This window comes from Callorhinchus milii, unplaced genomic scaffold (genome assembly GCF_018977255.1).
Source record: "Callorhinchus milii isolate IMCB2004 unplaced genomic scaffold, IMCB_Cmil_1.0 Scaffold18, whole genome shotgun sequence".
Classification (NCBI taxonomy): domain Eukaryota; kingdom Metazoa; phylum Chordata; class Chondrichthyes; order Chimaeriformes; family Callorhinchidae; genus Callorhinchus; species Callorhinchus milii.
The window spans coordinates 12,602,765-12,618,301 of NW_024704759.1; the positions used below are offsets into that span (position 1 = coordinate 12,602,765).

At 39.4% G+C, this 15,537-nt stretch overlaps 1 protein-coding gene across 3 annotated transcripts in view; it reads left to right on the forward strand.

Moving 5' to 3' along the window:
- Window positions 1–15,537, forward strand: part of LOC103190407 (uridine-cytidine kinase-like 1) — a 36,962-nt gene that overhangs the window by 7,831 nt on the left and 13,594 nt on the right. For 2 of the 3 annotated variants that reach the window (XM_007911177.2, XM_007911172.2), the window contains exons 1-7: window positions 1,545–1,862; window positions 5,575–5,768; window positions 6,700–6,806; window positions 8,004–8,174; window positions 8,832–8,903; window positions 9,840–10,029; window positions 11,608–11,669. In XM_007911177.2, the coding sequence (XP_007909368.1) occupies window positions 1,795–1,862; window positions 5,575–5,768; window positions 6,700–6,806; window positions 8,004–8,174; window positions 8,832–8,903; window positions 9,840–10,029; window positions 11,608–11,669 (864 nt within the window). In that variant the 5' untranslated portion in view covers window positions 1,545–1,794. Of the gene's footprint in view, window positions 1–1,544; window positions 1,863–5,574; window positions 5,769–6,699; window positions 6,807–8,003; window positions 8,175–8,831; window positions 8,904–9,839; window positions 10,030–11,607; window positions 11,670–15,537 lie in introns of those variants that run through there. The other variant, XM_007911186.2, reaches the window with a different exon arrangement.

The window sequence follows — 15,537 nt, forward strand, 5'->3', positions numbered from 1 at the left end:
TTTTGGCATGTCGGAGTATCACAACAGAGGCTAGTCCTGCCCCTCCTCCCTTACGATGATAGAAAGCTTTTTTTAAGTTTCATTTTTCTATTTTGATTCTTTTGCACAGAGCATCTGAGGGGAAAACTTCTATGCAAATCCTGAGCAATCACTGCCTTAATGCAGGTCTACAACAATATGAGTGAAAAGCCAGAATTCAGTTTCGTTTTCCACCAGAATTCACTGGAAGGAAACTGAAGAGAGTCACTGCCTATATGTATTTTGTTCACCTCCCAAATAAAGAAACTGAATCCAGTCATACAGGACAAGGAACCAATTGTTGCCACCATGGCTAAGGTCAGCTAACTTACCCAAGACCAGAAAGGCAACCTGTGATATTTCCAATATGTATAATTTAGAAATGCACAATCCATTAACCCGTTAATGTCAGCCTGGCTCAACTGCTTCTGATTCAGAAGCTTGTAGGTTCAAACCTCGCAACTGTGACTTTGAACTTACACATCGATGCCATACTGGGGATGTGCAGCATTGTTGGAGGTGCTGACCCTCAGACGAGGTGTTAAACTGAGGTCCTGATCAGGTGGTCATAAAGGATTCCATTTCATTATCCGAAAAGAGAAGGAAATTGCTTGTGGTGTCCGGACTATCAATCAATCACCCAGTTAAAATTGGTCATTCACATCGTAGCAATTTGTGGGACAAATTCTGTGTCACATTCGACTATGAAATTTACAGTTATGTACAGAAATATACAGAAATATACACTTTGATTGTTATGATTTACATTTATTTCACCAAACAGTTTATGCTTTTATAGCTCCAAGCATTCCCCGGCTACAGTTAAAACGATTATGAGTTTGCAATAATATCGTAGTGTCACAGGCCCAATTTGAGCAAAAGTGAAGTTTACTTAACTGAAAATTGATGATATCTCTCGTCTTTGACTTAGTCAGATGTCAGTGAGCTAGCAATTTGGAACAATTAAGGCACTATATATTTATGGTAAATATTTTATTGCAATAATATATTCTAATGAAATACAGCTGCAGTGGATAGTTACTTTTCTCATTCAAAAGCCCCAAGTCTTCAAACAGAGTGCACTTGCTAAATATGGAGCCCTCCTGAGGCAGATGTCTGCTGAACGATTGCATATCGTGCTGCTGGGAGGTGTGGGATTGCATTGGCTTATATGCATACTGGGGCTCCTAAAGGAATTGCCTGACATAATGCTATAAAACAAACTAGGAGCTTTCCAGTTGATTTGTTTTGGAGCCCATAATTAAAACCCTTTGCTGTAAGGCGATTCTTGCATTAAGCAGCAACATTTGTTGAAATTATATTTATAAAATTGTAACTTTGACCAAATTGTTTTCAGTGTACTCTGGTGGTGCATAACTCCCTTAAATTCCCCAGTGCAGCCAAATGTCATACGCAGATGACTGCTTACTCCAAACCGGGCAGGGTGTCAAGGGTCTTGTACGAAGAGATTGCTATTAATATCAGGTAATGAACTTAATCTCTGGGAAACATTATCCTCTTATCTGTTTGGCTGCTGTGAGACTGCAAGCCATCGCTTTTCGTTCCTTTTAATTGAACAGAAAGCAGTTTACTTTCATTTTCCCTTTTAGTTTCAGTTCCCTGTTTCACAACATTTGAAGCAAAGCCCCATGAAAATCCTGGTCACCAGCTGTTTCAGTGCAGGTCTGGAGGAATAAAACAAAAGACCAGAATAAGGTAGCACAGCATAGTGCACCGCAATATAGCTCCTATAAACAGTCCCCTTTGCAATTAAGCATGAGTTCTCTCCCTGTTTATTCTGGTGCCAGGATATCTGGATGTTGGTCCCTGGTGTCTGGTAGGAGGTAAGTCATTTTAATTTCTCTTAGGATTGTGAATTGGTAGTATTTTTTTGACTTGAAGCTATTTTTGATGTGTCTATTCGTTGCACAATCAACACTTCTGTTGCTAACATTTTATCAAGAATAGTGAAGAAGGTAATGAATGTTCTGCAATTAAGCTAATGTGGATTTGTATTGGACCCTTCAGGTTTGATGACTTAAGGGATTAGTTGGAGACACTATTGCAATGTACAGTTGGGGGGAAAAAAATATTTCTAGGTGTTAAAATAATCCTTTGCTCAGCATTAGCGGGCACTCCTGGACTGTAGCAAAATGGTACAATATTACATCTTGTGTAGAAGTCCCACACTGTCTATAAGTTCTCTTCTGAATGCTATTGTCATGTCAGTTGCATAACCCGGTATTGTGTAATGTATTTTTCAAGGACAGCCACTTCCATTCCTTTCCACTTTACTCCTGTTTCTTGCAGTCAACGCACCTTCCAGCAGTTGTTTTGTGGGGGGGAGAAAAGCTACTGATGGCTCTACCTCTGTGATCTCCTGCGGTCCACCGCCCACTCCCTCCACGTCACCAACTCTCGTTGGCTTCACGCCTCCAGCTATGCCCCACCATCAGCATTTTGTCTTTCTGCCATTTTGTCCCCACCCTCTGGAATGATCTTCATAGCCTTGCATCTTTGGCTATTCCTCTCCTAATCCCCCCCCCCCCCCCAATTTTTTAAAATATAAATAGCGTGTTCCATTATTGGGCTGATTTTCTCTTCATTGGTAGTTAGTTGCGTGTCTGCTCCTGGTCTGGTCTCCTCTTGCTAAGGGATGTTTCCATGGGCACTGGTTGCCCTCTGGTACCCTGACAAAGTGGCTATCGATAGGGTTTTAAAACCCAATATGGTGTCACCTAGATTTATCTCATCAATACAGTGCAAAGCAAACTCAGTGTTCCCAGCGACTTGTTTTTGTTTTCAGTGTTTGTCAGACAGTGTTTTAGCGAGAGATGAGTACATTGAGTGAAACTTGTGTGTTCCTCTGATTTGTCAGTCGAGACCGAAAGCACTGTGTGGGTGGCAGTACAACACACTGGCACAGAATCCGCTCAAACTCTTTTGTGGTGCTAAATGAGGACAGTACTTAAAGGGGGTGGAATAACACCCAAGCACTGCAAGTGGTTCAGCAGCGCTATATTCTGCTTTACAGTAGCAGAAAAATTACTAATAAGTACAGAACAGTGATAAATGAGGGTTAATTGGGTTCAGGGTGAAAGCAGTAAAACTTCCACTTGCTGTCACGAGGATAACAACAAAGTCAGATAACAACATCCAGTGACTATACACAGTTTCACAAGGCAGCAACTCAAATGACAAACTGAATGGGAAAAGCAATTGATCAATGGTTTTGCCTCCAGGACCTTGCTTAGTATTGTAGAGATTATTGCTAGATTGATATATTAACCCGCGTGCTTTTAGTAAAGTAGGTGATTGGGTAATAGTTTTACCTTTGCATTATACAAAAGTAATATTTTATTACCAGTAGCATATCGATGATCATGATAATAATAATCCACACATTTGATCCAACGCCTTTCACATAAGGAGGACTTCTCAAAGCACTTCATAAGATTTACTGTGAAGTCCGGTAACTGTATTTGTAGACAATGATAAACATCCGGTTTTGGAGGAATATTTAAGTTTCACCATATCAAAATAATTCCTTTTTGTAGATTTTTTAAAAAAAAAGAAATGTCTGACTGACGAGCTACGTATTTATTGAGAAACATAATTTAATCAAGATAGTTTTCTAATTACTGAATCTTAATATTTAATTAGCATTTGTAGCTGTTTTATGTACTCTTCTTCCCCCACACCTGCACCACAGGAAACCAACCAGTCTACTAACAACTTCACGGGATCTTAAACGTTCAGGTGGAAATAAGCTGTATTGTCTGACCCACAGGCTCCTCCAGACCAGAGCTGTTGTCAATATGTCTCCCATGACTGATAGAATGTGCCTCTGTAGTATGGCAATACAGCAAAGCTTGGTCAACATAGAAGGGGAGAGGACTAACAAAGCATGCTCCCAAAGGTGTCAAATGTAGTGACTGGCAGCTGCACAATATGGTCATGAATGCATAACCATGTTCAGGAAGCTAGTCTTTTCGTGCTTGTGATATCAAAGCTTCATTGGCTCCTCTTTCAATAGACATTCAAGTGATGGTACATTTCACCAACAACCATGCTTCCCAGGGTGAGATCAGCTGTCAAAACACTGCTCCATGTAGCTTTTTCTACAATTAGGGTGGTATGAAGTAAAACATAAAACTGAATTACATTATGGGCTCACTTAGTTTTAATTTTGTGATATTGTACTTGCTAGAACATGTCAAAGTTGGGCGTCAGTCAGGTTCTGACTGCTCTGACTTGCTGTGACGTGGGACTGGGAGTTGACCCAGCAATTATCCAGGCTATAAGTGCCAAGTTTAGGCATTTCAGGGAGATCCTTCCTCTGAGAATTAATTGTGTGCATTTCTTAACAACCAGCTCAAGAAGTAGCAGTGGAATTGCAAAGTTTGGGGACTTTTAAGATGCTTCTGGTACGCTGTGTACTTCTGTCAGACGTGGACGTAACTATTTAACACTATTTTTTGAATTGCAAGTGATACTCCTTAAGTTAAAACTTCAGCTGATAAATTCAGTGGTGCAAACTGGAATAAAAAAATACTCCAGTACTGTGCACTAATCTCACTCACAACTTGCTGGATACTGCTTGGCAAAAAAAATCTGGTTTATTCATGGTCATTCAGACAAATTACCTTCAAAATATATATATTGGAATACAGATAATTCCTTCTCATGCTTAAATATGTTTTGTTGATGACGCAGACCTTTACATGTAAATAATGTACTCCAGATCATGTGTCTGTATCCTTGTAATACTACCTAGTCATATGCCCCTCTATAAATATCAGCTAAGTGACCTATTCAGAAATTTTGCATCCTCGGGACTAAACTAGAGTTTGTAATAAAGCCTAACTGAAAGTTATTGTTCTGATTCTGAAAGGAAAGGAAAAATTCTTTCAAAAGAACTGAGGAGTGATTGCAGCTGATGACACGTAATGTGTTTTAACACTACTGACCTACTCACAGCACATGGGATCAGTCGACAACCCTGATTACTCCAGGAAAGCTTATACTGACAAACACAGCTGTAGCGAGCCCTCAGTTTCCTACAGATCCCGGCTTCATTTGCTGTGCTGTTTCACCTCTTGAACCAACCCTGTTTATCAGTACAACCGCTGAAAACCATCCTCACAGTATATTAATGTTGTGTTCCCTACAAATATGCGCTACGATGAAGCTAGTCTTGATGAGCATTGCACATAGCAATTGATGATTAATTTACTGATTGCACAAATCTTTTTAAAGTTCCTTTCCCTAAGAAAGCTGTTTGTGATATTTAGTATTTTGTAATTGTAAGGAATTGTATCCATCAGTAAGAGCATAAATTACTCCATACTGGAGTGTAATTGTTCCTTCTTTATTTCACTTGAAAGGGCTATTAGACTCACCAAAAAAATCTTTCTCTACGTTAAATAATTTACTCCATTTGTCAAGTGATTTGTTTTGTGTGCCGACAGGTTGCTCTGTACAGCGCTCCACTTTCCATCTGAAGCCTTCTGATTACTAACTATCTGTTTGACTGCCTGCATTTTCTCTCTGCAGTGGCGGCAATGAAGATTCCTTAGATAGGCTATTAACTCCAGTAACTAATGTTCTGTCACCACGAAAACGAACTACAAGCCAATGCAAATCTGAGCCACCACTGTTGAGGACAAGTAAACGAACGATTTATACTGCAGGACGCCCTCCATGGTACAACGAACATGGAACCCAGTCTAAGCAAGCATTTGTTATCGGTGAGACCTTGAAGAATTGTACTTTCGGTCAGTTGGTGTTGAAAAGTTTACTGTAATTGGTTATGTCATTTATCCCTTATTTCTGTGTACTGTTGTTAGCCTTGTTATCTAACTAGCAAAAATCTGACCCAGCAGCCCCACCCCCTTAAAAAAACTATACAGGATCTAATCTGTACATTTCTAATTTATCTGGTCTAACCAGTTACTCAAGCAAAGCATCTTACAACAATTTGTCAACTTGTATTTATATAGAGCCCTTCACACAGGATAGCATCTCGGAACACTTATTGTATTCAGTGATATTCCAATTTCTTCTCAACTCACAACTGTGAAGGTTTGAGGCAATAACCCATCTGGTTGGAGGATTGATCTCTAGCGTTACATAAAACAAAAAGCTGCAGATACCTATTCTGGTGTTTGTAATCTTGAAAGAGAGCAATGTTTAAAGTTACGGGCAGGACCTTTCATTGGAGAGTACCAGAATGGTTGGAAAGTACCTTAATAATCCCCTCAACTTTCTAGTGTAATTGCTATGTTCTAGTCCTACTTGTCCTTTATCCTACTAAGGGGTTCCCTCTAGCCACTGGTTCAGTGGTGAAGAAGGATCACAGCCAAAATGCTAATTATCTTTACGTCTTGATGGCTATACATTACATGAATATATTAAGTAATCATTGTGTCCAGTGCCTTTTTTCAATAAAAAAATATACAAATGGGTAGCTTCCATTTTAGTGACTGGAGCTGGTCCATTTAACAGTACATTCATTTTGAAAAAATATCGGTGAAGTGCACTTTTGAAGGCAGTAGATAATCCCCACTCACCTCTCCTGTTTAGTTATAGAAAGAAAAGGAGATCTAACAGGATAGAAAGAGGCATAGAATTTCTAGTATTCATAAAAATAAAAGCCCTGCTTTTTGTGTGTTTATTTAGGACTGTGCGGTGGCACTGCTTCAGGCAAAACAACAGTGGCCAGGAAGATAATAGAAGAATTAGACGTTCCATGGGTTGTGCTTCTATCTATGGACTCCTTCTACAAGGTACATTTCACAAATAGCATTTAAGCCAAGACTGGTTGATGTTAATGCAAATGCAAAAAATATATCTATAACCCACATGAATATAATCTTTTGAGAGATCTTTTTAGGCTACAGTATAATGCAACACATAGACCATCTTGGTTCGTTTACAGACGTTTACAGTACGCTTTCCCTTACATCCCCTTTATTTTTGTGATTTGAAGTATATTTTTTGCAGACTTTTTTGCTCTACTTACAGTTTACTAAAATGTCTTGATGGTTGTGGAGAGACTGGAAAAAGCGAGATTGTGTAAAGTTGCCTTTGATGGGGATTGCGACCAGTTCTCACACACAAACAGAAAGAAAGATAGCTCATTTCAGGAACTTTAGAACTGGATTCAGAGGGAAAACATCAAATATCAATAAATAATAATCCTTGCATTTGATACAGCGTTTTATCACATCTTCGAGGTGTCTCAAAACGCTTCACAGAATATACTGTAAAGTGAATCGACTATATACCGTGGGTAAAACGCGGCAGCCAATTGCACACAGCAGTGTCCCACAAACAGTCGTGGATTAAATGACCAACTTTTTTTTTTAAAGGAATTATTACCCCGGAAAAGCGATCCGCCAATCATTGGCTTTTGCAATACAGCAATTCAACATAAGCATTTTGGTGCTGATTTAGGAACTAAACAGTCTTCTATTTCCTTGTTTAGTTTTCACATGCCTTCATCTACCCAGCTGAACTACTTTGTTTTTCCTCCAGTGCCCTTCAGTGCATGTTATACTTTTCCTGAATTTCCATAGAGCAGATGATGGCATATTAAGTGGTTTTAGTAAAATCCATTTGTGGGTGCTCATCTCTGCCATGTCTAGTTTTTTTTAATGTAAGAAATCATAATCATGTTTCAATGTAAACAGATTAACGTTATTTGATTACAGTTTTTTAATGGATTTTTAAAATCTGCTTCATTGACGATGTAGTTCACCTTCTGATTAGTAAAAGCTGCCTGTTTTTCTAACAACATTGCTTCCACTTATAACTTGCTTTAAGTGGTCAACAGTTAAGTTATGATAAGAGTTGGATGTAATAGAAAAACATGCCTTATTGATTAAAAGCTCCCATTCCCTCAATAAAATAAATTGAACATTAATTACTAATTTTGTTGTTGTTAAACCTATTACTTTCATTTTCTCTCTTTTTATACACAGGTCCTTAAAAAAGAGCAACAAGATCTAGCTGCCAGCAATGACTTTAATTTTGACCATCCCGATGCATTTGACTTTGACCTAATTGTATCTACTCTCAGGAAATTAAAACAGGGAAAGAGTGTAAAGATTCCTGTGTATGATTTCACAACGCACAGCAGGAAGAAGGACTGGGTAAGCTCAATGCCAGATCAAATATTGGAAGGAATACGTTCCCACATTGAACAATTTATTGGTAGCAAAATATCATTTCATATTAATGTGATGAATCAATATTTATAATGCTATTTTATTACGAAGGGAGTAAGTTGGTGACATCACATAGATTGAGGTACAGTTTTAATGCCTGGAAGTGTGCAGTGCTAGGCCCTTTAACTATACATTTTGTGAGTGCTCGCAAGATTCCCCTGCCCGAATAAAACTTAAGGTTGTAAATTTGGTCCCAGCAAGCAACCAAAAACAACCATCAGGTCAATGAGCAATAAAGTAAAGGAACATAAGACCCAAAATGGCACCTAATCTTTTATCTTAAAATTAACATTCAGATAAAATTGTGGAAGATTCTTAAGTTCAATCACAATTTGGAAGCCGGTTCTTAAAAAAAAAACTTCCAAATTAAGACCGAGTCAGAGGAATTTCCATAATCCTGTGCTTTCTTAAATGTTAAAACAAGCTAAGACTGACTAAGAGAAATTTCAGGCCAAGAGTGTTGTGAAGGTGCGAATTTGAGCACAAGTTGTCCCTACCATAAGGCTCAAACACTGACTGTACAAAATAAGAATATTAATTTCTATTTCTGTTGATTACCAACCTGCATTTTTCCCCCCCAAGAAAATATTATACGGAGCCAGTGTAATCATATTGGAAGGCATCATGGCTTTTGCTGATAAGGAATTGTTGAATGTAAGTATCATTGCACGAACATTTCTGTTTGTATCCTGTTCATGCTACTCTCCATAATCTACTTCTGAAATGTTTTGTTACATGGATCCCAAGATGTTTGACCAGCAATGGATTCTCAGTCTTTGCATTTTTCTAGTAGTATTGCGACTCTCCCTGAAGCCACCACCCCCCCCACCCCCCCACCAAACAATGCCATATTAACTGGCTGCGCACGGTACAATTTTTTTGGAGCCAGCTGAGTGTCTGACACATGCAGAAATCCATCATCATGCTTAAAGAATGAGTGCTCCACATATTTATGCCACCTACACATGGAAATGTCCCTGTATTTGGGAAGCGTGCTTTCTCCCTGGAAGGACGTCCTACTTCCGGAGAGTTTTAGGTGCGGGTTGACGAAAGCCAAATATCAGAATTTCAACTTCAAATTACAGTTTCTTGCAAACAAAATTCATGATCACTACAACTATCTAAATGTTTTCTGTCCAAATATTCCAAAAGGTTAGCTTACAGTGTATGAACTGTTGACAGTTGATTACTTCTGACATTTCACCCTGTTCTATTTTTTTGATGCCCAAAGCAGAGATATGAGGTTAAAATGTTCCCTTAGTCTCGTCGGCATCTAAATGAAGCCTGCGGTTAAAGGTGGGATATTACCAGTTGTTAAACACTGGCTACCTGTCAAATCGTTTGTAATGAGAAGAAAATCACCAGAAAAGACTAGCACCATATTTTTTATAAATTCAGCCCCCAGAAATGAATCTGCCTTAATTTCCATTTTCAATGATGAGAAATTCTCAGCTTTATTATAAAATGTTTTAAAGGTCACACGTACTTTACCTGCTCAAAGGGGGGCGTTTTAGTCGCTATAAGCATGTATAGTACTTACACAATGAAGAAAGGCAGCTTTCTCTTAAATGCCGTCTTACTGTCTTGCAGCTGTTGGACATGAAGATTTTTGTAGATACTGATTCAGATATCCGTCTTGTACGCCGCCTACGTAGAGATATCTCTGAGCGGGGCCGTGACATTGAAGGAGTCATCAAGCAGTACAACCAATTTGTCAAGCCCTCTTTTGAACAGTTTATTGAACCAACAATGCGCTTGGCCGATATAGTTGTTCCACGAGGTAAAACTGAAACTTTTTTGAATTAGCTATAAAGTACTGCCATACTAGTGAGTAAGTTATCGCATTATCAAGCAATCATACTCAGTTCCAGAATAGTTAAAACAATCACATTTGTTTCCAACAAGAGCTCTTCAGTTTGACAAGCTGTCCTTTCAATAAAAAAAAGATAAAGTATATTTTCTGGAAGCTCCAAAAATGACAATGTGCATCTTTCATTTCTAATACTGTACAGGTTTAAGCCTTACTCTATGAAAGGTGTTATTTTCTCTTTAAACCTTCTCTTAAGGAAATTAGAGTCTGAGCAATATAATCAGCTAAGAGAAATAAAGTCTATGGAATATTATTAGTTCTCCTACTGCTTGTAGGTTCCCCCTTAAACCTACATCAGCCAGGTCAGTGGGAAACAACAGATTATGATGTCTCTAATCCCAGATGTTATGAGATGAGGCACCATATTTAATATTTAAGCAGAAAGTAACCGATGAAGTCTGAATTTTAGATCGTAAAATAGCAACAATAAATAACCAAATTACATTTGTATAGCGCCTTTCACGTTGGGAAGACGTCCCAAGGCGCTGGAGCAAGGGAGCATTCAGTAATGTTTTGTATCCAATGAGTTGTAGTCAGAGATGGGTGTGGGGAGGACACCTTACGTATTTTGTGTATTAATGATTGAGGAAACCACCAACACTGCTCCATCAGAATTCATCACAAGTCAAGAAAGCACGTTACTAAGAAACTACTGGGTAATTCAATAGAGTAAAACAACTATAAATTAAATTAATTCCATCTCTAAAGACACATTATTGAACACTTCTATTTCTATTGTAGCTACTCGAGAAGAATCTGCTGCATTCAAATGGAATTCATGTTAGTTCACATTGATTATTCAGTTGATTGAACCTGGTAGATTTAACACCTGGGAAACTGGGTCCAAATACATAAAGTTATTCATGTAAATGATGTTTCTTTAGCCTCCAGCAGTGGGGTTTGAGTAAATGAGATTGTTTTGGAGCACAGCTCCTTATTCTGATTTATTTTTTGGGACCTATGCATCTTGCGACAATGAACAATGCTGATATAATAATAATAATCCTTGCATTTGATATAGGGCCTTATAATGTCATTGAGACATCTCAAAACACTTCGCAGAATTTCCTGTAAAGTGGATTGACTGTATATTGGTGGCAGCCAATTGCGCACAGCAGTGTCCCACAAACCGTCGTGGATTGAGTGACCAAATTATTATTTGTGTTTTGAAGGGATTATTACATAATGTGAGTCCCAGTTTTACAGGAGATTTGCGGCTTGCCTCACAATATTTTTATTATTCAGTTGAGGGGTTCAGTGAACATCTTGAAACCATTCTGTTGTGGAACCTGGTCTAGACAAAATAATATAACTAATGTGATATAAGCATTAGCAAGAATTTAAACAGGGCAAGTTGGAAAGCTATGGATTGTAGAACTCTATAGGGTGAGGCAAATTAAAGATAGCAAGTAGTTCATGTGAATACAATTTATTTTGCCTCTTGATGTCATTACGTTGAATCTTTCTCTGTTTTACCCTTGTTGGAAGGGGGAGGAAATATGGTCGCCATTGATCTGATAGTGCAACACGTCCACAGTCAGCTGGAGGAGGTAAGCAAGGCTGTTTAGTGCTATCTTTCCTAAAGGTCATAGGAAACACTTGCTACTTTCTCTCTTAAAGGTGTACATGAAAGAGTTTAACGAGTTTATCCAAGTGGTAAATGTGGTCAGAAACATAAAATGATTATGTATTTAGACAATGCAACTAGCCATATTGCCACACTGGGTCCCTTTTGCATGAGATTATAGTTTAGAATAATTCTAGATTATCTTTCCCTCTCGGGCCTTATATTATTGTCGAAAGATAATTGAGTAACATAATCAGCAGAGATTTCTAATACCTTGAAGCACAAAGAGAACATTTTTTGGCGAAGCGTTTGTTTTCATGCATTTGAATGAAATTTTTTTTGCTTATGCAAAAATAAATCTTATATCTCACTTCCTGTGAAAATTAACACGTGTATCTTCCTAATTTTGCTTTTCTTATTGAATTAATCTGTGTCATGTCACTTCATTCACACCTTGATACATTGATAATATTTCCTTTATGTAAATTCAAGATGCTACCATTGCAAATTGAAGTATGTCTTAAAGTATCTGTGACACATGTTTTAAGGTATAAATGTGAATCTCTAGGGATAATATGGGATAAGTTTGAATTATTTTCTCAAGTAAAAGGGATCTGGAAACAAGGGTTATGCTTGCACAAAGGTATCAGTGTGACTCAGTAAAAGCAGTGTAATTGATTTTAATTGTACACTAATTTGTCAATGAGTCATTGTTTTTATATTAATCAGTCTGTCAGTGAATCTTGAAGTTTCTCTTACTTCCGGAATCTATTGGAAACCAGAAATCTAAGCATTTTAACTGTAATCTGAATCAAGCAACAATTATTGCTTTTGACCTTTGAGGCTAGAAGTAGTATTTCTAGGTAATTTCATAGAAATTGAACTAATGATGACTGTCCCTCATAGTTCAGTGTTGGAGCGTTGAACACTGGACTTTAATGTCTTTTTGTTGAAGGGGCCACTGGGTGTGACAAATGTATTGAAGTTTTTTTCTGACAACGCGCTACAGTGTGTTAACACTGATACTGAGCACTTGATAGCCAAACAGTTGTCTGGAGTCAGAATGCCCACAGAAGCACTTAAAAATGAGAAATGGTCTCATTGTGTGGCTGGTGCTTCTGAGACCAAATCAGCTTGTCTTGTCAAATAAAGTACAGGCCATTGAAGGATCTGCATCAAGCCATTCGTTGCTTTAGAGCGCTTGACTTTCAGACGTTGGACAGTGTATTTCCTCTGTGGGGACTCGAACCATGNTTTACTTCCTCTGGTTCAGTTCAGATGACAGCCTGAAACACATTGTTGCAGGTCTGCTTCAGTCACACCTCTCCCTCCACTCCCTCCTCAAGCCCCTGCAGTTGGGTTTTTCCTCTGCCCACAGCACAGAGACAGTGCTTGTCAAAGTCACAAACGACGTTCTCTCTATCTGTGACCAGGGCTGCCTCTGCCTCTTTGTCCTCCTGGATCTCTCTGCTGTGTTTGACACAATCGACTACGCCATCCCCCTCTACCGCCTCTCCTCCCTCACCCGCCTTAGTAGGACCCACTTGCATGGTTCGAGTTCTACTGAACCAACCGCCTCCATTTCATCTCGACAAATGGTTTCTCCATCCGCCCCTACCCGGTCACCTGCAGGGTAATCCAGGGTTCCATCGTTAGCTCTCTTCTTTTCCTTATCTATATGCTCCCTCTGGGTGATGTCACCCTCCAAAACTTCCACTTGTATGGACGACACACAAATCTACTTTGCCTCCTCCAGTACCAACTCCAGGTCCGCCGATGTTCTATAAGTTTGTCCAGCAGATATTAGGGCCTGAATGAGTGCAAACTTCCTGCAGCTGAATGTGGTCAAGATGGAAGCTATACTCCTTGGCTCCCGTCAATGTCTTCACTCCTGCGGATCTGAGCTCCTCAACCTCCCTGGGCTCTCCCTCATACTCACCAAACCAGTACGCAATCTAGGTGTCCCTTTCAACCTCCAGTTGTCCTTCCTCTCCCACATCCAGTCCCTGACCAGGGCTGACTTCTTCCACTCTGCCACATTGCCCGCCTCCAAACCGTATCTTACCCCAAATGCAGCCGAAACCCTTGTGCATTGGGTTTGTCACTTCCCGCCTGGATTACTCAAACGCATTCCTCGCTGGTCTCCCCAACTCTATTCAAAAGATGCGGCTCATTCATAACTCTGCCGCCCACATACTGACACGGAACAAACTCCGTACCCAAATCTCACCAGTTCTGGCCCAGGCTCCACTGGCTCCCCTTCACCAAACGGATCAACTTCAAGATCCTTTCACTCGTGTTCAAATCCCTTCCGTCTCTGGCACTTCCCTACCTCTCCAACCTCCTCACCTCCCCACTCCACCTCCCAGCGCATCCAATCGACTGGCACTGGCCTCCTGCTCGTCCCTTGCATCCTCCGCCCCACGATCAGATGTTGCGCTTTCAGCCACTACGTTACCAAACACTCCCTCAATCCCTCCCTCTGCCTTGCCCGCTCTCTCCCCTTTTTCAAGTCCCACCTGAAACCCTTCCTCTTTCGACTGTGCTTTCGGCCACTCCCCCACCCCTCCAGGTTGGAGTCAGGCTTCGCCATTGTTAAGCGCTACCCTGCATGGAGGGCGCTATATAAGTGCAAGTTGTTGCTGTTGTTGAAAAGCCCACCACCTCCGTTTGAAGAAATCTCACTCCGTATTAGTGATGTTATTGGCCTGATCCTACAGTCAATATTGTCAAAACCCAGGAACAAAATTAGTTTTACCCACACAAGTTATTGTTTACCTGAATTAATTTACATCCCATTATTTTTTAATAAATAAACCTTGAGTAGTTTTTTGGAGCAGCAATCTTATTAAAACGTTTTGTTCTCAAACTCCGCAGTGAAATAAAACCGCCAATTGCTTCTTTCCATTGCACTTAATTGCAAACATTCCTCACTGTTCTATTCCCCTGTGTTGTCCCCTTGTATGTATTGTCTGCTAATTAAAACAATTCATTATTTCTTGAGGTAAAGTGTTTGAAATCATTCTGCAAAGAGGCTGCTGCTCAGGAATGAATACTTCATGTAGGTTTGGGTTGCTGGTGAGACTCAGATCTGGACACCTGTATATATCTTCAGAAAATCTACAAAATCCGATTTCATCAAGGCATTGTGTTGCTTGATTTCTGGTTTCATGAAAAATATTCTACCCTATAAACAGCCTGTTCATTTGTTTTGTTAACCTAGTCAAATATCACTTCCCTATTTTTCTTGAGCAACTCCTGTACTCACAACCTAAATTTGTAAAGGGTTTAGATGCATGTTTTTCTAATGTGGAAGGAAGAGGTCTGCTACAATAATCTTGGAATGAGATTTCACCTGAGTGGAATTTCTGTAGGTTAATGCGATATACATCTGATCATTGGCAGGTTTGAATATGAGTCAATCCCGATTGAGAATAACGACCTTAATTAACAACCTTCTGATCTAACAGGCAGAGAGTAATCTGGGTCACTTGCTGGCCTTGCATTCTATGTGTCTGGTTATGTGTATCACAACCTAAATTGGATTATCTGTACATCTAGCTTGCAGTTTCTCAAGGACTTCACATGTTTGTCTAATTTGTCTATCGCCAAAAATATCTGACCTGTCTACAACATGTACAAGATTTCAGATGTAAACTGTCCACTTTTTGCAAGCATAGTCAGTGTGGAATACATTCATGTCACCTGAATTCGTAGTTGGTAGATAAGTGGAATGAAATGTGGTTTGTTTTGGTAANTTTTTGTTTGGTATACAGTGACCTTTGATTATATCTGTGCGTGTACCTTAAAGCGACGGCTTTTCTGTGTGGCAATATTGTCACCTTTAGTGA